The sequence below is a fragment of the Misgurnus anguillicaudatus genome, chromosome 10, assembly GCF_027580225.2.
Source record: "Misgurnus anguillicaudatus chromosome 10, ASM2758022v2, whole genome shotgun sequence".
NCBI classification, from domain to species: Eukaryota; Metazoa; Chordata; class Actinopteri; order Cypriniformes; family Cobitidae; genus Misgurnus; species Misgurnus anguillicaudatus.
The window spans coordinates 16,092,629-16,120,072 of NC_073346.2; the positions used below are offsets into that span (position 1 = coordinate 16,092,629).

Sequence of the window (27,444 nt, forward strand, 5' to 3'; positions counted from 1 at the left end):
AGACAGCATGAGAGGAGATGAACCTTATATAGAAAAATGAAAATTCAAGAGCAGGAAAGAAAGCGCCACCTTGCAGTTAAAAGAGTCGATCATCTTTTTCATAGTGGCATCAGCTGTTATTAGCGCAATTTAAAGGTCACCTAATATAAAAAATCACTTTTATATGTTGTTTGAACTTAATTGTGTGTCGCGCGTGTGTGTAAACAAGAAAAACAAATTCTTAGTATTTTTGTCTTGTTTTCAGTAAAAATATCTAAAAATTCTCAATTTAAGATGCTTTTTCTTGATGAGCAAAACAACCCAAGAAAAAACGTCTAGGTTTTAGACCAAAAATATCAAATGTAAGTGATTTCGTGTATAAAACAACCAAAAAAAATCTGCCAAAGGGGTAAGCAAAAAAATCTTGAAAATTTTTCTTAAACACTAAATTCAAGAAAAGTTTGTTTACCCCATTGGCAGATTTTTTTTGCTTGTTTTATGCACAAAATCACTTAAATTTGATATTTTTGGTCTGAAAACTAGACTTATTTTCTTGGGTCGTTTTGCTCATCAAGAAAAAGCATCTTAATTTAAGAATTTTTAGATATTTTTACTGAAAACAAGACAAAAACACTAAGAAAATGTTTTCTTGAAAATAATTTTTTTGCAGTGTGTAATGTTAAATCCCTGTAAAACCTTAACAGAGTCCCGTCACTTTGCGCAGGCCCCGCCCACAAAAATCCAAAGACCACAGTTAGGTCGTAATTTTTAGTTTAAATCTTATCTTAACGCATGTTCATTGTGAACAATGAAATAAGGTAATTGTTGTATTAAAAATGGTGTATGTTTTCAGTATAGATAACACTAAGCAGGAAGGTAACCAGCAGCTCATTTGCATTTAAAGAGACACACACAAAAACATGGTATGATGATAAATAATCTATAGGGTATTTGGACCTAAAATTTCAGAGGCAAGTTCTGGGGACACCTGAGTCTAATATTACATCTTGACAAATTGCCATTTTAGGTGATTTTGAACTATTTCCTTGCCAGCGTTGTTTTTAAAAGTTGTAACCCATCGCCAGCATTTTTCATGATTTTCACAAATGTTTAAAGCAACATTAAAGAGGGTTTTTTTACCTTAAAATAATGTTTCCAAAAAAGTTTTAATCGTTCATCCACTCGAAACAGGGTGAACGGCACTTTCACATTCGCTTTGAGCCCTCTATCGGCCAAAACCGCACTAAAGAAGTTTCCTTGTCTTGCCGCGGTCCTGTAGTTCTAGTGAAAACTACAAAAACTTGCTTTATGGCAGACCTACAATCCAATCAGAGCCAGCTGTGCTGCAGTATTAACAAAAGTGGTAATGGACAATTACGCTTCTAACCTGAAGGGGGAGCAAAGAGCAAAAACTCTTTAGTGTTGCTTTAAAATATATAAACATACAATATATCAAATGAAAGAACAGACCCTCTGCTTTCAAACAAACAAAAAAATGTTTCATCCTACCTTCATTAGTTTCCTTTTTATCACCTCTCAAACATGGGTAGGTTTCTTCAAAAACACAAAGTTTTGAGCAAAAAGCTGAGATAATTTAGAGCGATCCTCAAAACATACACGGACATACAAATATTGCCCTAGGGCGATACTTCCGGTTTTTATATTGCGAAAAAGCCAGTAATACTCGTCATTGGCTGGGAAGCGTTTTCTCTTAATTGACGAGTTAACTAGTCAATGGCGTGGAAGGAGTTAAGAGGAATAGGCCATATTTAGGATGTCATTATTGTTAGATTTTATTGCTAATTTTGCATGTGTTATTAAAACAGACAGATAGGATGAAATAGTATTTCTGACGACCATCCATTTATTAAAAAAGTTTCAATTTGATGTCATCATTTCAGTCAGCTTCCTATTTAAAAACCGATTACAATCTTACAGACCATTTATTACAGTTAATATCTCTAACATACATCTTATGACAAATTTAATACACATATCTGATTGGAAACCCACAGTCAGTTATTTTTACCATTAGTATCACTTAAAATAGCACCATGTATTTTATATATTTTGGTTTTCTTTATGGTTCCTTATACAAAATTGTAAAAGCATTATATAAGGAAACTTAACATTGTTCCCTACTCATTTTCTTCCATTCCTTCCTCTAGCACTCAGTAGCCATAGTTCACGTTCCTGGCCGTCGGCCCTTTGGACAAAACATGGTCACTGTTTATGTGGATGGAGTCCAGTGTAAGACAGCCCCCCTGCGTTTTCCTTCCCTAAATGAGGTGAGATCAAAAGGACAGATTAAACGTTTGATTTACTATAAACATGTTTGACTTTCCTTTCATTCGCCGCTTGACTATCAACCTTTCAGCCTTTCACTTCCTGCTGCATCGGGTCAGCTGGTCACCGCACCACTACCACCTCCACCTCTCCAACCCTGCCCAACCCACCACACTCGCCCTCTGAACTGGCGTTTACCAGTCACAGCGGACCTCCCGCCCTCGCACGCTCCCAGTCCTTCCCAGCATCCTTTGCAGCGGCCACAGGGGGGCGGGCGGTCATGGGACGGGAAATTATGGTCCACACTATACCTGCGGGGCTGCAGGACACTGCGTGGGGATCTCCCTCATCGCTGGGCGGCCTTTTGGCAACAGCGTTCATCTGTCATGAAGCTCTGCAACCTGCTCAGGCACGAGCACTGTTCAATGCAGGTACAATCCAAATACACTTTCTATATTTCACAGGAAATATGTGTCCTTTTTTATCACATCTATAATCTAAATAGAAAACATGAGTGAAGTCTGATTTGTGACTGTTGTGCTTGTGCTCGCCAGTATAAACACATTCTCATTTTCTCTTGCTTCTCATTCTGTGTTGCAGGTCCCAATAATGTCTCTCTGTTTAAAGCTGATGGAGAGCCTTCAGATGTCAACAGTAAACTTGTGTTATATTATACACCTCAGGTAAAGAGCTGTCACTCGCTTTGTTGTAAAACTTAGTGAGCTGCCTACTGTCTGCTTAGGTAGTGACCTACGAAGGGGCCGATCACACCAAAGACATTTTAAATGCTTGTGAATGGAAGTCGCGCTGCACTGCCTTTTTTTGGTCACTTTAAAGGGCATCTATTGTCCGATTCACGATTTTACATTTCCTTTGGTGTGTGAAGTAAAGTAAACGATGTAAACGTCAAGTAAACGATGACGCGAGTTATTGTCTCCAACGTAAATCTCTTTTCTTCGACCACAACAAACACACGGATTGTAGGCAACAGTTTTTCCTGGGATTGGTGATGTAGACAAAACCGACATTATCATAATTCCTCCCACTTCGGACTCAGCCTGTTAGTTAACTCCTGTTAGCATTGCATTGTGCGTGAATCTTTCAAACATGGTAAGGAGCGTCACATTTCCGGCCGAAGTCAAGAGGTATTCAGGCCAATCACTATGAGTTTTGCGTTTCAGGAAGAGAGGGAAATCACTGTGGTTTTTTATATTGCTAGACAACCACCAAGGAAACTGTCCTGTCAATCAAATATTGAAGCATGAGCACTCCTTTGCTGTTAACCTGTTGACGTGCACTAATTCGTGAGCAGGATGACGTCAGTTTTTTTAACGCTGCTAACAATATCTATATAGCCTACTGTCTACAAACAATAATTATATTAACATTACTATACATCGTTTAAAAGGTCTACGGGTTTAGCATCAGTATATGGTCTCTGTTTTGAGATACAGTCATAAATGTAGTATTTTGTGACAGAAGTCCAGATGACAAGATGCAAAATATAAACGGGACTTCTTACCCTTGTGTTGATATAACGATCGCGAGTCGAATCCAGTCTGTTTCAAATGTGTGAATAATCCATAAAAACTCTCCAATAAAATACATCCAATGACCATTTTTGTCCACAAATGCGTATATAGATATATAGTCTGTTGTTTACATCAGATTTCGCATAAACCTTTTTTATTATATTCAATATACAATCTGAGGACTATTTACATCATAACACTGTATATGAGATTACACTTTAGGTTCTGGTAAACACATAAACCCGCGCTCAAACTTTGTGTTTAAAAGTAGGCGGGAGTATAATACATAATATCCAAACAGCGCTGTGAAATATTGTGACGTCATCTGACTCGCTCGTTCCTCCAATGACTTCGTGTAAAATAATGATAGACAGAACGTGTAGCCAATAAGATAATGAATCCAACGATCTTTGTGTGACGTTTTATTTCCTGGTGTGGAAACTGCATTTTATATGCTAACATAAGGATAAATAATAATAAGAACAAACGTGTATGCATGTAAACAAAGACTTTTATTCTGGGGCTGACTGGCACTTAGAAAAGGCACTAGTCTTACAAAAACCCTTGCAAGAACCTCATTTTTGGGCCTTTTGATCTCAACCGTGAAACATAACTTATTTACCATGGGTTCACACCAGCCATGTTTGAGTCATCAAAATCGCATGTACCGCGCCTAGTTTGCTGCTTGAACAGTTTGAGTTTACTCGCTTCATTCGCGCATGAAGGCCGCGTGTGAAATTCTAGTCATCGAGACATTCACATGGAAATTTGCGTCATGGGAGGGGCTTCTGCGACTCTGCTCGCTTTCTGTAATCACGTCACTACTAGAGCAAGCTCCTGATTGGTTAACCCGGCGCATTTTTCCGCCAAAGTTCAAATTGTTCAATTTGCGGCATTCGCGCAAACTAGACGTGCGAATGAGGCGGAATCGCGTGTACCGTGCCGCTGTAAACGCCTCATTCGCCCTGCGAGACCTCCAGACGCGCGTCAACGCGTCTTCACATTGACTTACCATTTAAATCACTCGCGCATGATGCCTATACCGTGGCTGGTGTAAATGCAGCATGAGACTTGTGGCTTTGGGATCATTGCATTTCTAGGTTTCACACACATTTTTATCATTAAGTTTTTAGTAATAAAAAAGGTGAAACCTGAAAAATGAAGCTCAAAGTGTCTTCTTTCTGATGATATGCGTATACTCTAAATGGTTTAGTAAAAACAACCCTTTTAGTGAAAGTAGGTCTTTGCATGGTTTGGGCTAGAGTGGGAGTGCTTTTCAAGAGGTTTTAACTGTCATATTAGAAGAAACTTTAAAAAGAGGGCGCTTACTCTGACCTTGATCAAGGTTGAGAGGTGCACATAATGCAGTTTGGTTGTTTCAAGCAACTGTAAACCTCTGTCACCACAACTGAAAGCCCGCCTCTCCCTCATTCAATTGGACAGTTACACACGAATGACGTCAGGCGCTTTTTCCGCTCAGAGCACTCCTTCAAAAACCATGGCGCGGGAGGTGGCCAAAAAAAATATGAGGCATTCGGCGTGGACAAACAGTGCACATAATGCTCACTGTCCATAGAAAACCATTCAAAAAAATGCGACGTCCACTGCCATAAACGCGTTCTGTGTGAAGGGTGTATTTAACTGAGGACTTTATGAGCAATTTATACTGTCTACCATATAGTGCTGTCTGCTGAGCTATAATGCTAAACATTCATCTTTTTCATATTGATTTATTCATCATATATTCATATATTTATGTCTAGTCATATCTAAAATGTATTTTTCTGCCTTTTATGCTGTTTTGTGTAGATATATTGATGTTTATTTGCACGGTTATGGCTTAAAATGGTTGTAAATAGAGGAAATATCATTGTAAATGAACATACATTTTCAAGTAGATTAAAATGTTTAATGTAGGATCTGGGGCTGCATGATATCAAAGAAAAATGTGATATGCGACTTGCTAAATAATGCGATATGCAATACGATAATCTTCCTGCATAGCTTGGTGGTAAAGCAATGTTTTCGTAGCTTAAAAGGTCATGGGTTCAATGGAACACACATTGCTTTAGATAAAAGCATTTGCCAAATGCACAAATGTAAATGTTAGTTTCAATTTCAATTATATTGAAATATGTAAAACTGAAATTAATATAACCAGCATAAAAGTTACACATTCTTTCTGGGAAAAGAAAACATCATTCTCTCTTTTTGAAGTAAATTCACATCATTCAGTTATTGCAAACCATTGTGATATGCACATTTGCAATATTACTGTAATTTTGGTATATCTTGCAGCCCTAGTCCGAACTAACACATGGTTGAAATAATCAGGATTTGTTATTCTTGTAGGCCTTTAAGAATCAGATCTGCTTGGATCTATCACCCAACCACCTGTACGATGGCAGGCTGACTGGTCACAGGGTGGTGAACTGGGACGTCAAGGTGTGTATCGGTATCTTTCAAGATCTGGATGATTAATGTAGTCCTGGAATTGACTGCAGTGTTTTTTTTACCAATGTTGGTAAATGGGTGTGTTAACACATGCCTATGGAACAAAGCAAGAATTTTTGGCATAGTTTTTTATGTCGAATCAAATCGAGAAGGAAATGAGTTGTATGAAAATCGATTGCATGATTATTACCAATGTGCTTGACTGATTCATTTTGAAGAAGCTGCGTGAATCATTTAATTCATTGCGGCGTTTAATTTTGCATACAGCCAATGAGCAAAGCAAGAGTTACAGTTAGTTTGACGGTCTATTCTTGTCTTTATATAAACTTCTTATTTCCTGATTGGTGATGCAACCAGCACTGTGCTACAGTAGTCTGCTATGCATTGTTCTCGCGGTGTACGTGTGTGTGTGTGTGTGTGTGTGTGTGTGTGTGTGTGTGTGTTCATGATCTTGTTTTGTGCTTAGGATGTGCTGAGCTCAGTGGGTGGAATGGGAGCTCTGTTGCCTCTTTTGGAGCAGGTGTGTTTACTGGAGCAGAGGGAGACTGGAGGACAGGAGATTTCGGATCTTCTTGGGCCAGAGCTCACCTCCTCCAGAGGACCTGCCGGCATGCTGCTGCCTCTGGGGAAGACGTCTGGTCAGTACTGGGCTGAGTCAAAAAAATAAGTTGTTATGCACCCCTCCCATTCTGATTTTGTGAAATGTTGTTTGTCTGGCAATTTGGCTATATTTGGTTTTGTTTTTCATTTTGGGGTGCACCACACTGCAGGTTTACCACAGTTTGCAGATACACACAGTTTTGGAGATATCTAGTTTTACTTTCTGTCACCGTGCCCAAGTGTTACAGCACGAAAACGTTTCATCTAGACTCTTAGTACATTGCTGATGTGAATTCTCTGTAATTACGCTATGAGTCACCATTGATATTTTTTATAAATGTGCTGAGGTAATAATTCACAGATTTGTGTTAGTGTGTGTGTCTTTACACTTTGCTTACGTGAAACTTGCGTTTGTGTTATAGAGGGGCGTTTGGAGAAAAACAGCGTGGCTGCATTTCTGCTGATGATTAAAAACATGCTGCGCAACCATCCAGCCAATCAGGAGAGTCTGCTCGAGTGCCATGGGCCACCCATCATCGGAGCCATGCTCAGCAAGGTACACAAACACGCACGCACACACAGACACAGTTGTCAATAGAAAGGGCGTCTGGAGGTCTGACTGGACATATTGGTGTACATTATGTGACTTTAAGGTGGAGCATCCTGTTTGGAAGCACTTGTGTTAACAATCCCACGACATTGATGCATAGTACACACACACAACCACACGTTTCACATCGCGCAGCGCTGCAAGTTTTATCTGGTTTTGTGCATCTTATAGAGTGCCTGACGTCGACACATTCAAATCAAGAGTTCACACATTTAGTTCACACGCTGACCTTGAAACCTCAAAACATAGGATGATTTCAACTTGTTTATGCATACTAAATATAGATGTATACATTTTAGGTTCACCCAAAACTAAAACAAAAAACCTTTATGATGTACATTTGCCAGGCATGTGATATAAAGCTGAAGAATGTCATTGTTGATAAGTGAGAATTATATCCAGTCTCTGATGCAGCGCGTAATTAAAACAGCAGCTGAAGTTTCTGGAGCTTCAAACAGATGCTGAGATATTTCTGATGCAACTCAAGATCAGCCCCAGCTTTGAATTGTACCACAGAATTAAGTGATATCTGATCTGCACGAGATATATTGACTCAACACTGAAGTCCTTTGAAGTCTCTCCTCGCTCTGTGAGAATTGAAAAAAAAAAAACAGTTATATGAGCAAACAGTTCTCGGGGAGCATATTTTGCTCAGTGGTTAGCATTGTTGCCTCACAGCGAAAAGGGTCCCGGTTCGATCCCCGGCTAGGTCAGGTGGCCTTTCTGTGTGGAGTTTGCATGTTCTCCTTGTTACTTTGCGTACTCCGGTTTCCTCCCACAGGCCAAAAACATGCAAGTTAGGTGCATTGAAGATACCAAATTGCCCCTCCCTTAACCTGTGTATGGATCAAGTTGTGTATTTATTAACCAGTTCTCGCCATGAATATAGTCATAAATGCTGGAATGGAGTAAAGAATAAATAAATAAGTAAATGAGGTAAAATAAACTCTTCTTGTGTCCTCACAGGTCCCCAGCAGTATGATGGACATGAGTGTATTGATGGCCACTCAGTTCTTGCTCAAGCAGGTGTCCAATGAGGGCAACAACGCCTTGCTGTCACAACTCTATCAGTACCTGCTGTTTGACTTCAGGATCTGGACCCATAGCCACTTCGCTGTCTGTCTGGGTAAAGCAACAATAAAGCATTAAATGGATAGTTTACCCATAAATTAAAAGTATTTCATCGTTTACTCACTTTTATGTCATTCCAACCCTGTACGTTTTTCCTCTGCTCAAAATATTTTAGAGAATGCTGGTAACCAAACAACATAAGCTCCCATTGACTTCTATTACTCAAAAATATCTTAAAAAATGAGTCATATAAAAGGTTAGAATGACGCAAGGGTGAATAAATGATGAATCTTTTTTTTTAACTGTCCCTATAAGTGCAAATATGAATAAGTTTAACGTTGTTTTGAATCAGTGAGATGTGTTTAATAAATTGTGTTTGTGTTGGTTGATAGGTCATGTGCAGTACCTAAGCACTGTCATCAATGAGGGCAAGCTGAAGACTCGCAGGAAGTATGGCGTTCAGTACATCCTGGACTCCATTCGAACACACTACAGGTGTGGTCAGACCTAATATGTGCTTTCAGTTTTTTTAGAATATTTCATTGTTTTTATACAAAATATAATTGTGCTAACATTAAAGGGGACATTTTACAAGACTTTTTAAAGATGTCAAATACATTTTTGCTATCCCCAGAATTCATATATGAAGTTTTAGATCAAAATGTCATATAGATAATGTGCAATCGTTTTTGGGTGTGTCCTTTAAAATGCAAATGAGCTGATCTCTGCACTAAATGGCAGTGCCGTGGTTGGATAGTGCAGATTAAGGGGTGGTATTATCCCCTTCTGACATCACAAGGGAGCCACATTTTTTAATGAGCTTTTTTCACATGCTTGCATAGAATGGTTTACCAAAACTAAGTTACTGGGTTGATCTTTTTCTCATTTTCTAGGTTGATAGAAGCACTGGGAACCCAATTATAGCACTTAAACATGAAAAAGCCAGATTTTCATGATATGTCCCCTTTAATGTTTTTCAAAATGGATGACTTGGACCAAATAATCAGGCAGAAATGAAGCCCAGAGTTTGATTCTAAGCAAAGGGTCAGGGATGCAGGAAATATGTCATAATTTCACAGGATTGTAAATGCAACACAAATTTAGATTCATTTAGATTAATTCATTGGCAGTGTCTATTTAGTGTCACTATGGGCCCTATCTTGCACCCAGCGCAATTGACTTTGTCAGTGACGCATGTATCATTCGTATTTTGCACCGGCGCACAGAGGGTTTTTACCTCCACAGACGCACGTCGCCAAACTAGGGAATGAACTTGTGCTCCCTGGGCGGTTCAGCGCAAAAAAGGAGGCGTGTTCCGGCGCAAACCATCCCTGATGCTATTTTGCTGTTTCAAAAAACAATTGCGCCACTGACCAAAAAAAAACGAGTCTAAAGTCAGTGGCGCGTTGCGCGTGGTTCATTATGCTATTTTAAGGGCGCATGCTTGACCATAATGTATAGCGTGCACAACGCGCACACACTTTGCTTATCTAATCTACATAGATGCAATAGTTATTTTTGCAAATCATAAATTGTTACAATAAAAAATATTAACACATGAGATAAGGGAAATCATAGTGGTGAGCATTGTGGTGATAGTTTTTATTTATTGTGTGGCTGCGTTAAAAAATTCTCATGCAAATAACGATAAAAATATTTTCATAAGTTTGTTGTGTGGCCGTCATAATAATAGCAACCCGCCATGGAACTTGCTCCCTTGCGTTTAAAGGGAATGTTGGATAGCGGCCTGATTGGTTTATTTGGCGTTACGCCTATGAATAATGAACCTACTTCAGAACAACCCCTTATTGATTTGCGCCTGGCGCAAGAGTTATTTCTCCTGCCGGGAAAATAGCAACAGCGCCCAAGATCCGCCCACAAGGTCACTTGCGCTTTGCGCTTAACACTTGCGTTTCAGATTGTTAAAATAGGGCCCTATAAGTGCAAACCCTATTAACACTAGCTTCCCCCATTTGTCTGGTTCGAATCTGCCTTTTGTAACCCCATTCTTCATCCTTTTTCTATCACATATCACACCAAAAAGGCATTTATTTTCAATTAATATGAAAAAAATGTTTAAGAAGTTGAAATAAAGTGCCCAAAGAGTGTTTAATTAAGGATCAAAGTATTTATTGTGTAGGTTTAGGGGTCGGTCTAAGAATGGTCCATTTAATAATTTTAATACATTTAATTATTTACACTCTGTGTTATTATTGCATCCTGTTAATGTGGAAAAATACTGAGGTGCAAATAGTATCTGCCAATATAAAGTATAAATAGCTGTGGAGGCTGCACCTGTGTCCTCATCCCAACTCTCTCGCAAACCCTGCAGTGATCTCAAAGTACACCACAGACACTAAATCATTTACCAAAATGTCTAAAGTGAATTATACGTGCAAAAACTCAAAAAGAGAGTTGAAACTAATTATTATTCATTTAGATGTAAAAAGGACATATCATAAAAATCCATGTTTTTTCATGTTTAAGTGCTATAATTGGGTCCCCAGTGCTTCTATCAGCCTAGAAAATGTGAAAAAGAACAACTCAGTAACTTTGTTTTTGTAAACCATGTAAGCATGTAAAAAATTCTAATTGAAATTTGGCTCCCCTTGTGATGTCAGAAGGGGATAATACTGCCCCTTAATCTGCATTATTCAACTATAGCACTGTCATTTAGTGCAGAGATCAGCTCATTTGCATTTAAAGGGACACACCAAAAAAACGACACATTTTTACTCACACCTACAAAGTGGCAATTTTAACGTGTTATAATAAATTATCTGTAGGGTATTTTGAGCTTGAACTTCACATACGTGTAAAAAGTTTTACAGTGGTCCAGAGCTCAAGACGTACTTTTAAGATGGTAAAATGTAACATAGGTTAGACTATAGTTATATTTGTTTTTGTTCATTCTATTCATTATGTTTGATAAATTGAAAAACTTTGTACAGTATGTGTATGAAATACAATGTTTCTAAAGATGGTCTGTTGTTTTTACAGTACGGAGAAGGATGGCAGTCCTCTGTCTGATGAGAGGAGGACGGTTCAAATCGCTCTTTTCTCTCTGTTGAAGGATCTTCTCAAATCTCCAACTGCTGAGGAGCTTCACAGTGTTTTAGCATATGCAACTGTAGTGCAGGATGAACAACAGGTGACACACACGCTTTTTTGTTGTTAACATACTTTCTTATGAACATGATACAGCAGCATTGCTTCAACCAATGGCATGAGACTTAGAGACATCCTGCTTCAAAACAATAATAACTTTGCAAATCTGTATAGTGACAGTGATGGCAAAGAAGTTGCACATTTCAGCTTTAGCTTTCGTGCGTGTCATTTGTTCATCTTTTGTACATGTTTGTACACTCTTTGATGAAACAAATCTTTAGAAGATGCATGATTTCTTTTTATTATATATCCTAATTTTGGGGATAATAATTGTCCAATAAAATACTCTCTTGAATTGGAATTCTGCCTGTGACTAAAATCATCCTACATAATGTAAGGAACGTTCTTTAAAAAATATAACCTTGATATCTTTAATATTGACTGAGAAAGGTCATGTTAAAGATTAAAATTAATGTGAAGTCATTGATTGAAATCAAACTGATGATTGAATGTTGTCTCTCTCTCATGCAGGTGATAAGTGTTTTGGATGTGTTACACACTGTATTGAAGAGTTCTCCTCCACGTGAGCAGATAGTGACTGTTTTTCTGGACCGAGGGGTGGAGCAGCTTTACTGTCTACTGCTCAAACCCAACTTTGGTGACGAAGCTCGTGAGAGAGTATTTAGGGTGAGATTCTTATTTAATACCATCAAAATGTGCAGGCAAGGTTATGTACTTGACCATATATCAAAGAGGAAGTCAACACTCAAACGCTGACCCATTGGGTCTGACATGTCAGCTCCTGCCACAACCAATGGCTGAGGGCTTGGTGTGGGACTGTCTAGCAAGTATAATGAATTTATTTAGCACTTTTTTTTTACAATGTTACATTGTTTTAAAGCAGCTATACATGAAAGACAAAGAAAGTTTTTCATAACACAAAGCATTTGCAATAATACCATGAACAGCAGTATAAAAGGCATAGAGAAATTGTATTAACAGTCATGAAGTGCACCACACACCTACAAAAATTTAAAATAGTCACAACTTTATGAAACAAACATGCATAACAATAAAATATGTGGTTAGGGTGAAAGGGTGCGAGGGGAAAACTGGAAACTATTTACTTTGTTGCTTCACCTTTAAAGCAACACTATGTAGTTTCCATGTAAAAATGACTTACAGCTCCCCCATGTGGTTGAAAAGCGCAACAGTGCCTGGTATCAGACACTCTTCTGCAGGAAGTGGGAGGGGCGGGGCTATGTTTCCAACCCTCCACCGCCACTTTCAGAGTGTGCTTGTAGCAGCTAGGAGACTGCTCAGGTTGCAGCAACAGTACAATTTGTCCAGTTAAAAGTTGTTCTATCACTGAAATAATTTTAGAGACATTATTTAAAGGTAAAAAAACTACATAGTGTTGCTTTAACATTAATTTTTGCTTTATTATTTACAACCAGTCACTCAACAGTCATATCTCCTATTTTGCTTCAGATAATGTATAAAGTCCTAAAAAGTGAGCGTGTACCCGACCGCAGTAAACAGCGCATGAAACTTAAGGATCCTGGCTACCTTGGCCTGGTCTGCTCATTACGAGACATCCCCATCACCATGACAACCATACGCTGCCTGTATGAGCAGGTGATCGCCACAGGTAAACCAGAAAGAAATTAAGGGGGCGGGGATTTTTAAGTGGCATTTCAGATTTTGATTGGTCTGTTTGGTTGTATGTTTGCTGCAGATCACCCACCTAACTTCAGAGATCTGTTGGCTGTGGCGTACCTGTCCCAACGCGCTGACCTCAGTGTTCGACTGGATATCTGTCGCAAGGTGAGTCATTCCCTGTATAGTGAAATGTTTAAAGACGGAGTCGGGCCAAAGGGACTCTTTGGAAAAGGGAGTCGGGCCAACTACCAAAACACACTTGTAGCCAATCAGCAGTAAGGGGCGTGTCTACGTTGCCTGGGTTGAGTATGTGTGGGCTTTCAGAGATCATGCAGATCAAGCTTGCTTATAAGGATGGTGTAGTATGATGGGTAAAGAGTTAACCTGGTAACTGAAAGGTTGTTGGTTCCCACGAATCCCACAAAGAGACATGTTTGTTTATTAACACGTGCTAAACCATGTAGTAGGGCTGTGACGGTTGTCATAACCACCGCACCACCCCAGTGTTGAGAGCGGTGGTGTGCACGTCAGAAACTATGATAAATAAAATATAAAGTACAATCTCGCCCAGCAAGATGTCTTCGAGTTCATGTGAACGCAAGCGGCCAGCAGAAAAGTCTCATTCAGACCACCAGTGACTTTCTCGAAGTATGTCGCCTGTCTCTTTCATTGAGGTGTTTCTAAATCTGGTTGTTATAAAAAAAATGAGTATCGTCCACTCCAGTAACTTACGAGAGAAGGATGACGTGAATGTCCTATTGGTAGTCGCCCCTGAAAAAAAAAACATTCACCTTTTCCTGTTTCGATTTTCGACCACTGGCTCGTCCCCAGCAGCCTTTTGTTGCATAGGCTAAATTTAACATCTTTAAATCTTTATTCCTTGTAGCTCTTCAACCTGATCTACACTGAGAGTAAGATCATCGAAGAGCACGTAAAGCAGATCGCACGTCAGCCAGGATGGCAGGATATTCTCACCAAACTCTACATCAAAGAATCTTACGAGTCTCGCCTCCGTAGCGAATCAAATTCCATGTGTAGCCCTCCCATCTCTCTGGACCCAGCTCTATCCAGACCCGTCTTCCGTCGCCAGGACAGCGTGAACGAGGATTCGCGACAAAACGTCTACATCTCCCTCACCACCCATCGTGACGAAGAGGAAGAGGAGGATGAAGCTCGGTATTCGTCCGAGAGTTACTCTAGCCTCTCCCAGTCTCCCCCTTCAACTGGCCAGCTGAAGAACAACGGCTCCCACTTCAAATCGATTGACTCTATGGATCAACGCAGTCATTCGTCTTCACTGTCCAATACTGTGGACTTTTCATCTACATCCTGCTTGCTGGAAGAGGATGAGAGCGCGTATCAGCCACTCTCGCCCTTCAGCTCACCCTTCGAGCTGGAAGTCAGCGCCCAAAAAGGTCCCCAGACCCCTGTGGGAAGCCAGACAGAATCTCCTTTGGACCAGATCAAGCCCTTTTCTGGATCAAGACCACGCAAGAGCTCCAGCCTATCCAATGTTTTGGACGACACGAGCTACGGCAATGAACCTCCTACTGACACCATCTCAAACACGTCCAACCCACAGGTAAACATTTAACATCCTGACAGCAACAAAATTAAGCAATGAAGATTTAATAAACATGTCAATGTTCACAATGTTGGTCTCTGTTTGTCTTTTTTACTGGTAGGCTCCGGAGGAGGAGTTGTGTAATCTGCTGACAAACATAGTTTTCTCTGTGCTTTGGAGTGGCACTGATGGGTCTGAGGATGTGATCTGGAGAGAAAGGGGTCAGGTCTTCTCCGTCCTCACTAAGCTTGGGTCATCATGCCAATTGGTGCGGCCACCTGATGAGATCAAACGCAGGTCAGAATCGCAGACATCTAAAGCTCTGGTGCTTTAGATTTTGTACAATTATGGGATTCGGCCATTTAAAACAAACAAACATACACATGAGTATTATCAGCACTAGCAAATTCTCTGTCGCAGAGGATCAATTATTTGATAGCTAGCTACCCATGAAATATTGTGACCTAAAGAAAGTTGACAAACCTGATGACAATGTTATTCCCATTTTAACAAGATGTAATATACGTCTTATGTGTGCCTAGAATGTGTCTGCCAAGTTTCAGCTCAAAATACCCCACTGATCATTTGTTATAGCATGTCCAAAATGCCCCTATTTGTGCAGGATTAAAAAAGTACTGAGCTACCGTTTTTGGGTAAAATAGATGTAATTCCTGTAAATAGTATTGGACAATAACTAACAAACACATTTAGAAAAGCTTTTTCGTAAGTTTATCAGTCAGTCAGTGGCTGTGGGTGGGGCTTTATCAGTGTGACATCACATTAACAAGAGAATCAAAACAGCATGTCTAATGAGATTGTTCTGGTTTAATATGAGTTGAAAAAGGACGAGTGGGTGGATTTTTTTCATTGTAGGGTTGAAAACACATTTATGTCCAAACAGTCGATCTGAAATCACTGTTAGTTTGAGTCGTTTATAACATGCATTTAAAAAAGCAACACTTGTCATCATTATACATATTATTTATTATCATGAAAATACCTGAAAAGGTTTGAAGAACAGCAATATAAATATATCCTTAAGCCATTTCCTGGAGCTGCGTGTCATAGCCATAGATATGTATAAAGGCTAGATGTGTTATGGCGAAGTCTCTAACGTCATCACCTGGCGGCCATCTTACCACAGGCAGCTCGCTCACTCGTAGCATTGAGTTTTAGTGGTGCAGGTTCTTTTAAATGACCATAACTTGCTCAATTTTCAATTTTCATCTTTGACGTTTATAACAAACCAAACCGTTTGAAAATGGGTAGAAAATTAAGCAAGTTATGGTCATTTAAAAGTACCTGCACCATTAAAACTCAATGCTACGAGTGAGCGAGCTGGCTGTGGTAAGATGGCCACCAAATGCGGACGTTCCACTCAATTGGCCAGCAGCGCGGGCGAGACATCTAGCCTTTATACATATCTATGCGTCATAGCTGCGTGTGTATGGTTCTTCGTCTGCAGCGCATATTGAGTTTCTGCACAAGAGCGCCCTCTGGCTTTTGGATGTAGCTGCATAATTCATTGAGAAGCATAGCAAGCATCATTGGACGATATATTTTGGTGCAACCCTAGTCCAAACACCTTGTACAAGTGGATTTGCATAAGATGTGCCCTTTAATGCGCAATTGGAATGATTAATGCCTTGCAAGCAATAAAATAGGTAAAAAATACTTTTAAACTGGCATTGGGAAATATATACCCAACACAACGGATGAATTCGAAGAGTGGCATTAAAGGATTTTCTGGATTCGTCTGGTTCAGACAGTGGCAGGGTGGAGACCTCTGGACAGAAGAATCTCTTTGTGGTATTAAGCTGGTGCTTTTTTTTGGTGTGGCCCCAGTATTGCTTCACCACAGAACTTGTTTTTAGTTTAGCTGTTGGGGTGTGTTTAAAGCCGAATGCTATTCTCTTTGTTTAGGGTCTTGAGTAATTCTTACCATGTTTGTTTGTGTTTGTGTGTTACAGTCTGTTGGAGATGATGCTGGAATCATCTCTGTCAGATCTGAGGGACTCTCAGGGCGTGTCCTTGCCACATGTGCCTTCTTTGCTCCGCCTCCTCAGACTGCTCCAGGATTTCCTATTCGCTGAGGGAACTGCTAATCAAACACTATGGAGTGAAAAGGTAGGAATACGTTCAAATGGGAAACTTGTTGTGTATTGTATTAATACATACAATAAAAGATAATATGACCTATGTAGCATGTAAAGGAAGTTTAAAATTGTAGCTTCTGCGACATTACCCTTCCGATTGTGTCCTTTAGGAGCTTATATGTGTTTGTAATTGATTGTAAGAGTGTATCTGTGTTTGTGGCAGATCTTTGAAGGGGTGGTGAATCTGTTGGACAGGCTGCAAGCGTGGCACACGACCCCAGGGACCGCAGGGGCCGCTGAGCTCAAAGAGATGTCCCTGATCGGCCTGCGCATTATCACCGGATACATTCAGCAACAGCAAAATTCACAGGTACACACACACACACACACACACAGACACACACACACACACACGCAGGTCTTCAAAAATACACACCAGTGATTCAGAGGTTGTCAGTAATACATTTAATTTACCTCATGGCTTTAATTTAACTTAGAGCTGCTATGCACACATGAACATAGGTTTTGCACTTGTATGGTGTGATATGTGTGGTCATACATCATTCTGAACAAATGCTTGCAAAATCAAGAAAAATGCCTTCAAAACCATGCGAATGCTTAAGATCTCCCCCATCTGCTGTCACTTTCTCTCCATCACAGGTGTGTGAGATGGCTTGTGTAAAGCTCCACAGTTTGTTACAGACCGTGCTGTGTCTGTCCTGGGAGGAGGTTTGTTTTCTTCTGGGTCGTCTTGGTGCTCCGCTGAAGCCCTCGACCCCAGGTTCCAGCCCTGGAAACGAGGCACTGCTCGGCCCACTGGTACCCGTCGTCCGAGCGCTTTTGGATCAGCATGCGGATCGCAACACGCTTCAAGCGATGCTTCCCAATCTGCCCCCCACCAACGGGAGCCCCTCCTTCGCCCAAGATCTCCACAACTACTGCAGCATCGACGAGTGGCAACACTTCTACCAGAACGACGTCAGTACAGCCGTCTTAACAGACGCTCCCTTACACACACAGTTAGATGGTTTACATAACCAAGGCCTTTATGATAAACTGGCAGCTCTGTTTCAGTTTGTTATCACATACCGGCTTGGGTTTACCTTTTTTGGATAAAACATTATCAAAACAGTGGCGGTTCTCTGACAAACAAAAGATTAAGGTCACTTTGTTTTTTTTAATATAAACCTTTCCTTCATTATTTTATATACAGTATGACTTTCCTGTAGATCAGCTTGGGTCAAGGTCAAGGGTTTGATTACCAAAGAATGCATGTTCTGATAAAATATATAGCTTGCACTATATACAATAAAATTTATATTTAATTACATTTAATTTAAATGGCTTAAACGGCCTGACTGTCTTCAGCGGTGGTCCAACTTCAGAGCTGTAGACCGCCTCTTTACAACATCATGAGCGATTAACTCGCGCCCTGGATGTGTGTTTGGTTTAGCTTGAGGACTTTGACAGCTTATCCCCTTCCATTGTAGTGATGAAATCTTTATTTAGACTCTCTAGAGAAGAAAGCTGTTCATCCTGTGCCAAAACTTCAGGGAAAGATCCAGATTTATTCCCATTGCCTCACAAGTCCAAAACAAACCGTGTTTTTAGATTAAACAGACATCACGCTGTAAAGATCTGGACAGGATTTATGGAGAGAGAAGCGTGACAGCGTCTGGTTATAAATCTGCTCTGTTTGGACTGTTTGTGTATACAAATCACATGTTGAACTACCACACACTCAATCTGGAAATAAACTAAGCCATACGTTTGTATATAAGTACAAGATAGAGATTTAGATAAATGCATGTTTTGTGTTTCGGCATGTTGGTTAAGCATTAATATAGTGTATTTAAGTATAGATTAAAACAATAGTGGCTGGACTTTAAAGTAATTATATTGTGAATAAAGGGGTATTGCTTTTATATAAAATGTAAATTACTGCAATATGATAAAAAAAGACCACAAAATAATATTTCTTATTAAGCTAATTGTAGTCGTCGTAGAATTAAAAATGGATTGCTGCGGCTTTCTATACTGTAATCCTACTGTACTCTAATGTTATTTTTTTATTACTTATGCCGGTAGGTGGAGCCCACTATGCAGCAATATGAGCTAGACACTTTTGGGAAGAGTCATGACCTGATGTCTAACTTCTGGAACTCCTGTTTTGATGACCTCATGAGCACAGCCCAGAGAAGAGACAAGGAGCGGGCCGACTGCAAAAACAAGTTTCAGGTGTTTGTTCACCCAGGCAGTGGTGTTTTTTTCTGATTGCGGTTTTTGTATAGTATTTCTACAAAATAGGATAGTCCCTTTAGACATTTTACTGACTGTAAATAGTTAAATATTTAATTCTTACCGTTTTGGAATCCATTCAGCTGATCTGGCGCTAGCACTTTTAGCATAGCTTAGCATGATTCATTGAATCTGATTAGACCATTAGAATCGCGCTAAAAATAACCAAAGTTTTGATATTTTTCCTATTTAAAACTTGACTCTTCTGTAGTTATGTACTAGGGTGATTCTCACGAAAACTTGGTTTTAAAAATGTCAAGCATGAAAATGTAAAAATTGCTTAAATTTACTTTTTTTTCCCACCAGACATTGAAAAACAAAGTCTGGAGTAAATATGAACATTAATTTAAAAACATTTTTGCTTATCATTTAACACTTTTTGTAACATAATTTTAAAAAAGTTGTCCTAAAAAATCTCATTACCTCAACAGTCAGAAAACATCAACACTGACATATTTTCAAAATGACATGACAAACCTGAAAGAACATAATTTGGAGATTCTGCACATGCATTTGAAATCAATGTATTATGCTTCTATTAATTAAATTAACATTTAATAAGCATCTGTTGCGGTAATGATAATCAAAATGTCGTGTAAGCATTCTGACAAGACAATATTTCAAATTAGCTGTAAAAAAATGATCTTACCTGGTAGCCATCTTGAAGTAACTGGTCCATGTGCTTGGTCATCAAAATAAAACTTTATTAAAATTCTGTATGTGTGCTTAAACTGTTCTCAAAAAGTGTTGCGGAGGATAAGAACATCAGGCATGGACACATAATTTTCCAAATTTTTCTTCATTATTATTATACATGAAAATTCAGTAAATATTTTTTCTGTCATCTAAAGTAGTCTAGCAAAACATCCATTTATTTTTTTTCTTAATATTTTTGTGTTAATTTGATTAAATTACAACATAACACATGTTCAAACACAGCCGGACACATTGCGGTAATGAGAATTTCAGCAGAAAATGAGATAAAATTTCCAATTATAAATTCTTATGTTGAAATCACACATTATGCAAGGTAGAACACAGTATTGTGTTAATTCTGATGATTTTTAATGTTACTATATTACACATTTTAAAGCTAAAATCATTAGTGCCGTGGTGTTTCAATGGTTTCGTGAGAATCACCCACTAAGACCCTCCGAAAATTAAAAATTGCGATTTTCTAGTCAGATATGGCTAGGAGTATACTCTTATTCTGGCGTAATAATCAAGGACTTTGCTGCCGTAACATGGCAGCAGGAAGCGCAATGATATTACGCAGCAGCCGAAAATAGTCCCCTTATTAATTTTCAATGGCAGGGGACTATTTTCGGGCAGTGCGTAATATCATTGCACCTCCTGCAGTCGTGTTACAGCAGCAAAGTCCAAAAACGGTCTTCGCATTTTATCCTTCGCACTCTTGATGCGATCTTCGGCGAAGCCCTCACTTCTGCAGGCTTTGCGCACTTTACCAACCCAGAAGTCCTTGCAAAAGAACAATCAGAGGACGGATGGGAGGAGTTCACACTGATGGGCAACTTTTCATCCTATTTCCGGCGTGACGCTCGAGTCTATTTCAAAATACGACTTCGGTGTGCCCTCGTGGACTTACGCGTCAAGGGTCCCTAAGGTCTGCACTACATGATGTTATCAAAGTGTGAACTACAAAGTATGCCATTTGGGACAGGGCCAATGTCTAAAGTGGACTATCAAAATAAAGTGTAACTGGATTTCCTGTGTGTGGCTACATATGGCTAATAAGACATTTTGAGAACCCCCTCCTACGTGGACAATAAATACTGTGTCAAAATATATAAGCAATAGCACTTTTTCTATTCTTTTCGTTTTTTTATTTGGTTCATGGATTGTTTGTGATATTTTGCTTGCAGGAGCTCATCATTGAGCCGTACCTGAAGCGTGTGCGCAGTGAGAACAGCCGATATCAGAATGTGCAGAAGATGCTCAACGGCCAGCAGGTGGTGGTGTGGAGACACTGGAAGTCTCTGTACAGATTACTCAGCAGTGAAAGAGGAGCCTGGGCCCTCAGGTCTGCTTTGTCCATTACTGATCTCATTCTCAATACACAGGATGCCTTCAACTATTACATTTACATTGTGCTGAAAGTCTATTTTCAACCTGGCGAAATTTGCAGAAATATTTAGTATTTTTAAATCCTAAAACAAGAAGTGGTCTCAGGTGCTGGGCTGAAGTTCAAAAGCGTTCAGTGTTGTATATTTAGATATTACATTTACAGTATGTGTGAAGTAAATGGAAGTGATTTTATTTCAGGGTTCAGCCAGAGGTAAGGTGGAAACTGTCGAGTGCAGAGACGTACTCTAAAATGCGTCTGAAGCTGGTGCCCAACTACAACTTCGATTCACACGCCGATGCCAGCGCACTGCGAGATAACATGGGTCAGTTTGACTGTGGAGCTTTCATAACATAAATCACACACAGATTCGTTTATATTTCATTCATATTCAGTCGGGGGTGGAATGGTCATGTGGTTAAAGATGTGGGCTGGCAACAGAAGCTTATGAGACTATTAAAAACCATTAAGCAAGGAACTCAATGCTTTTAACCATCTCTGTTATAAATATACTATTGTTGACGTAAATGCATCAGCTATATACTGTAGCTCCTGTATATAATATTAAGTTAAAATTGTATAAATGATGGTTTGAAGTAATAGATCTGAGAATAAATTTTTTAACAGTCTTTGATCTTTCTGCTTATCGCAGGAGCTGATAGTCCTCGCAGCTCGGCAGAGCCTCTCCCCCTAGCTGTTGCCAAGGAAGCCAAAGTTAGTGACATGGAAGATGACAAATTAGAAGATGACGAGGACTTCGACCAGTAAGTGTCCCATTATAACTTTCCCATTCAGGTATCTGCACTTTTACAGAGCTTGGTTTTGGTGTGCAAACATAATGGTGCTTCAAACTCGCTGGTTTTGGTTTAATACGGTTTATTCATTCCACAGGGCAGAGGAGGGCGAGGAGGAGAGTCAGAAAGAAAAGCTGGTGCTCTCAGAGGAGTGTGAGCTCATCACTATTGTTGCCGTGATACCGGGTCGTCTGGAGGTCACCACACATCACCTGTACTTCTATGATGGCAGCAGTGAGAAAGAGGAGACGGAGGAAGGTTTGTGTTTCATCCTCGCGAGTGACGGATGTCTTAGGTGTATGTTGTGATAAAATATGATGAGGTTGAGACAAATGTTTGCTCTATGTAGGTATAGGGTTTGATTTCAAGAGGCCATTGGCACAGTTAAGAGAGGTCCACCTGAGGCGCTACAACCTGCGGAGATCAGCCCTCGAGCTCTTCTTCATTGACCAGGCACACTACTTCATCAACTTCATGAAGGGGGTGAGCTGGATACATATAAACTTGTGTACTGTCAGAGAAAGGTTTTTTTTGTCAGTGTTTACACATTTAAATGAATGCATTTGTGCTATAATCTTGATCTTATGCTTTTGTAGACAGAGCTTAACTTGTATTGAAGCTTGAACGTTTCTTTAAGAATGACTCTGATCTTAAATGTGTTTTTTGTGTGGGTTCTTCTTCAAAGGTACGAAACAAAGTCTACTCCAGAATTTTGGGTCTCAGACCACCTAACCTGTTCTACTTCGGGTCTCGCTCTCCTCAGGAGCTACTGAAAGCCTCCAATCTTACTCAGGTATGTCAGCTATGAGAGAAAATGTACAGCAGAAATATCAGGGCTGAGAAAGATACAGAAAATAGCAGAATATCACAAATGTGTATAGTACAGATATCGCAATAGTTTGCAATAACTGAATGATTTTAGTTCTTTAAAAAGTTTTGTATAAGTTTTAGGTCAATGCAGATAGACGGGTGAGAGAGAGAGAGATGTTTTTTTTCCAAAGTGACTTATATATTTATAATAATAATTAACATAAATTTTATATATAATATATTTTATTATTATTAAAATAGATTTTACAAACTTACCGTACTGTATATTGTATATCATTTAGCAAGTAATCGCATATTGCATTGCCCCTTAATACCGTGCAGCCCTACCTAATATTTATAAGAACATCATTCTTGTGTTAATCTTATAATAGAAATATTAGGGGCCCTATTTTAATGATCTGAAACGCAAGTGCGAAGCGCAAAGCTTATGTGACTTTGTGGGCGGATCTTGGGCGCTGTTGCTATTTTCCCGGCGGGAGAAAGAAGTATTGCGCCGGGCGCAAATCAATAAGGGGTTGGTCTGAAGTAGATTCATTATTCATAGGTGTGGTTTGGGCGTAACTTCAAATAAACCAATCAGAACGCTATCCAACATTCCCTTTAAACTCAAGGGCGCAAGTTCCATGGCGGGTTGCTATTATTATGACTGATTTACCAGGCGCACGCCAGGAGCGGTTCACAGCCGAGGAGACCGACGTTCTTGTAAGAGCAGTCAAAGACAGAGAAGTTGTTTTGTATGGGGATGTGAGAAACCCGCCCAAATCAGCGTAGGTTAAACAGGCGTGAGAGGAAATAGCCGCAATTGTCTCATCAGCTGCGCCAAGCACTACAATGATGTCAGGAGACGGGGGGATCCCAAGCTTGCCAGCATAAATCGGGCACGCAGGGCACACAGGGTTTGGGGGCTTTGAAATCGGACACAAGAAACGCAAGCAAGGTCCAACCCCAAAGTACACTTACAAATCAAGTTCATATACATTAAGGTTTCTTATGAAAACATTTTAATTATTATTTAGATAAAATAAACGTAATACAGCCACACAACAAACTTATGAAAATATTTTAATCGTTATTTGCATGATAATTGTTTAACGCTGCCACACAAAATAAATAAAAACTATTACCACAATGCTCACCACAATGATTTCCCTTATCTCATGTATTAATATTTTTATTGTAACAATTTATGATTTAATGATTTCCCTTATCTTATATTTTTTTATTATAACAATTTATGATTTGAAAAAATAACTGTTGCATCTGTGTAGATAAGATAAGCAATGCGCGTTGTGCACGCTATAGCCTACATTATGGTCAAGCATGCGCCCTTAAAATAGCATAATGAACCACGCGCTACACGCCACTGACTTTAGACTAGTTTTTTTTGGTTAGTAGCGCAATTGTTTTTTGAAACTGCAAAATAGCATAAGAGATGGTTTGCGCCGCAGCACGCCTCCTTTTTTGCGCTGAACCGCCCAGGGAGCGCAAGTTCATTCCCTAGTTTGACGACGTGCGTCCGTGGAGGGAAAAACCCGCTGTGCGCCGGTGCAAAATACGAAATGATACATGCGTCACTGACAAAGTCAATTGCGCTGGGTGCAAGATAGGGCCCTACATGTTTTTGGGCTGTGGCCTGTTAGTGAAAGTCATAAAAGTACCGATGATTTTATGTTCCCTATCGTGAAGTATATCTGAGTGAAACAGCTTCTGAAATTAGAAAAAGGGGCGGGACTTGAATTCACCCATTGAGGATTGATTGTTGGAAGTTGGGTCATGTTGCTATTTGTTACTCGCTGCAGTCTTTTCCCGTGCTTCGTCCTGTCGCCATTCCTCATGTCATGACCGGTAGTAAAGACAGATCATTTTGGGGATGGGAAAAGATAATCTTTTAATTTAATTTAAAGTCATTTAAGTCAGCGTAATATTTAAAAAAAAAGAAAAAAATTAAGTTTTTAATTGCAAATTAGTTTTGACTTTAACGCATATTCCACACAAATTGATCCTTTGTACCGATAAGGGATATTCTAGTTTGAATCCCAGTTCTCTTTTACCACAATGCTTTCCTTTTTTTTCCTTTTCTTTTAATAAGAAGCTATACAAAATTTATTACAGAAAAATTAACCTCTATAACATATATAATAGATCATTCTTATGCATTTATTTGTTGGTTTTCTCTTACTCAGAGATGGGTTTGCAGAGAGATCTCCAATTTTGAGTACCTGATGCAGCTCAACACCATTGCTGGTCGCACATATAATGATTTGTCCCAGTACCCAGTGGTGAGTTTGCACATAGCTGACGTCTCAATGTTAGTGATGGTTATTGCACGGGTCTTTTACTGTGTTTGTGTGTGTGCCCTTTAGTTTCCATGGGTGTTATGTGACTACACGTCTCCTGAATTGGATCTGGAGGACCCGGCAGTTTTCAGAGATCTGTCCAAACCCATAGGTGTTGTCAACCCTCGACATGCACAGAACGTCAGGGAGAAGTAAGATCATTCTTGCTTTTTCAGATTAATCTGTTAATGTTTGGTTAGAATTAAAGAATGAAATAATATACAATGCGAGTATACACTGATGTAGTATTTTATCTGATTGGCTGAATGTCTTGTTGTTTGATCAGGTATGAGAGTTTTGAGGACTCTACAGGCACTATTGATAAGTTTCACTATGGCACACACTACTCTAATGCTGCCGGGGTCATGCACTACATGATCCGCACTGAGCCATTCACCTCATTACATATACAACTGCAGAGCGGCAAGTAAGTCAGATCTTTTACATACTTGGCATTAAGGATAAGGTTAAAATCTTTGGTAAAACTTTACAATAAGGTTTTATACGTTAAAGGAACACTCCACTTTTTTGAAAATATGCTAATTTTCCAGCTCCCCTAGAGTTACACATTTGATTTTTACCGTTATGGAATCTATTTAGCCAATCTCTGGGTATGGCCCTACAGTAGCACTTTTAGCATAGCTTAGCAAAATCCATTGAATCTGATTAGACCATTAGCATCGCGCTAAACAATAACCAAGGGGGGGTTTGATATTTTTGCTATTTAAAACGTGACTTTTCTGTAGTTATATTGTGTACTAAGACCAACAGAAAATTTAAAGTTGGGATTTTCTAGCCAGATATGGCTAGGAACTATACTCTCACTCTGGCGCAACAACCAAGGACCCTGCTGCCGTAACATGGCTGCAGCAGGCGTAGTGATATTACGCACTGCTCGAAAATAGTCCCCTGCTATTGAAAGAAACCAAGGGGACTATTTTTGGGCAGTGCATAATATTTCTACGCCTGCTGCACCCATGTTACAGCAGCAATGTCCTTAATTATTACGTCAATTATTACAGTTCCTAGCCATATCTGCCTAGAAAATCGCCACTTTTAATTTTCCGTCGTTCTTAGTACACAATGTAACTACAGAAGTTTTAAATAGAAAAAATATCGAAACTCTTTGGTTATTTTTAGCACAATGCTAATGGTCTAATCAGATTCAGTGGATTATGCTAAGCTATGCTAAAAGTGCTAGTGCCAGACAGCAGATTAGCTGAATGGATTCCAAAATGGTAAAAATCAAATGTTTAACTTTAGAGGAGCTGGAAAATAAGCATATTTTCAAAAAAAGTGGAGTGTCCCTTTAATTAGACAATGCAGTAGTTAACATTAACTAACATTCAACAATTCTTATGCCTTTATTACTCATGCTTAAAGTTTTGATATTATTTGTATTATATATTATTTATTCATGTTGTTTAGTATTATTATTTAGATATTACATTATTTATTTATTAATTTATATTAGATAAATTAGCTTATGCATTATGGATAAACAATAAACAATAATATACTTACACAAAATGTTTTTTTTTACCCAGATAATTCTAATAATGTTTACTGTTTTCTACAAAAAATCATCCTATATAATGTAAAGAACATCTTCAGAAAATATAACCTTGATATCTTAATATTGACTAAGTAAGTCCATGTTAAAGATATAAGAAAATACCACTTTATGAATTAACATAAACCAAAATTTAAATTTCATTGTTAGTTCATGATTTTAAAGTTTCAGTTGTCTGATTTTGTCTATTTTGGCACTTTGAAAGAGCACATAGCTCCATATCCAACCAATGTCATATTGCTAATATTACAATAAGTAAATGTCATTTTTGTCACTACCCCCAATTTCCACGCACATGCACCTAAGTAATGCATGTGCATTGGTGGATTAACCCTTATGTTGCAGTGTTGTTGACCCGATCCTTAATAATTCATCAGATGATGTAGATGTATTGAGCCGCTCTCATGTATGTATTTGTGTTTAGGTTTGATTGTGCTGATAGGCAGTTTCATTCGGTAGCAGCAGCGTGGCAGGCCCGTATGGAGAGTCCAGCTGACGTGAAGGAGCTCATCCCTGAGTTTTTCTACTTCCCAGAGTTCCTGCAGAACTTGAATGGTCAGTATGTCA

At 39.2% G+C, this 27,444-nt stretch overlaps 1 protein-coding gene across 3 annotated transcripts in view; it reads left to right on the forward strand.

The window, feature by feature from the left end:
- The window catches only part of nbeal2 (neurobeachin-like 2), a 67,911-nt gene that overhangs the window by 32,571 nt on the left and 7,896 nt on the right, over positions 1–27,444 (forward strand). For all 3 annotated transcript variants that reach the window (XM_055209682.2, XM_055209684.2, XM_055209683.2), the window contains 28 exons: positions 2,148–2,267; positions 2,357–2,696; positions 2,866–2,948; positions 6,150–6,242; positions 6,718–6,889; positions 7,274–7,407; positions 8,428–8,587; positions 8,925–9,027; positions 11,533–11,683; positions 12,172–12,327; positions 13,132–13,291; positions 13,379–13,467; positions 14,189–14,884; positions 14,988–15,163; positions 16,837–16,993; positions 17,186–17,332; positions 17,623–17,940; positions 19,051–19,200; positions 21,144–21,301; positions 21,544–21,668; positions 21,996–22,107; positions 22,235–22,395; positions 22,487–22,620; positions 22,823–22,930; positions 25,152–25,247; positions 25,332–25,456; positions 25,591–25,731; positions 27,302–27,432. In XM_055209682.2, coding sequence (XP_055065657.2) covers positions 2,148–2,267; positions 2,357–2,696; positions 2,866–2,948; positions 6,150–6,242; positions 6,718–6,889; positions 7,274–7,407; positions 8,428–8,587; positions 8,925–9,027; positions 11,533–11,683; positions 12,172–12,327; positions 13,132–13,291; positions 13,379–13,467; positions 14,189–14,884; positions 14,988–15,163; positions 16,837–16,993; positions 17,186–17,332; positions 17,623–17,940; positions 19,051–19,200; positions 21,144–21,301; positions 21,544–21,668; positions 21,996–22,107; positions 22,235–22,395; positions 22,487–22,620; positions 22,823–22,930; positions 25,152–25,247; positions 25,332–25,456; positions 25,591–25,731; positions 27,302–27,432 — 4,696 coding nt within the window. The remainder of the gene's footprint in view (positions 1–2,147; positions 2,268–2,356; positions 2,697–2,865; positions 2,949–6,149; positions 6,243–6,717; positions 6,890–7,273; positions 7,408–8,427; positions 8,588–8,924; positions 9,028–11,532; positions 11,684–12,171; positions 12,328–13,131; positions 13,292–13,378; positions 13,468–14,188; positions 14,885–14,987; positions 15,164–16,836; positions 16,994–17,185; positions 17,333–17,622; positions 17,941–19,050; positions 19,201–21,143; positions 21,302–21,543; positions 21,669–21,995; positions 22,108–22,234; positions 22,396–22,486; positions 22,621–22,822; positions 22,931–25,151; positions 25,248–25,331; positions 25,457–25,590; positions 25,732–27,301; positions 27,433–27,444) is intronic.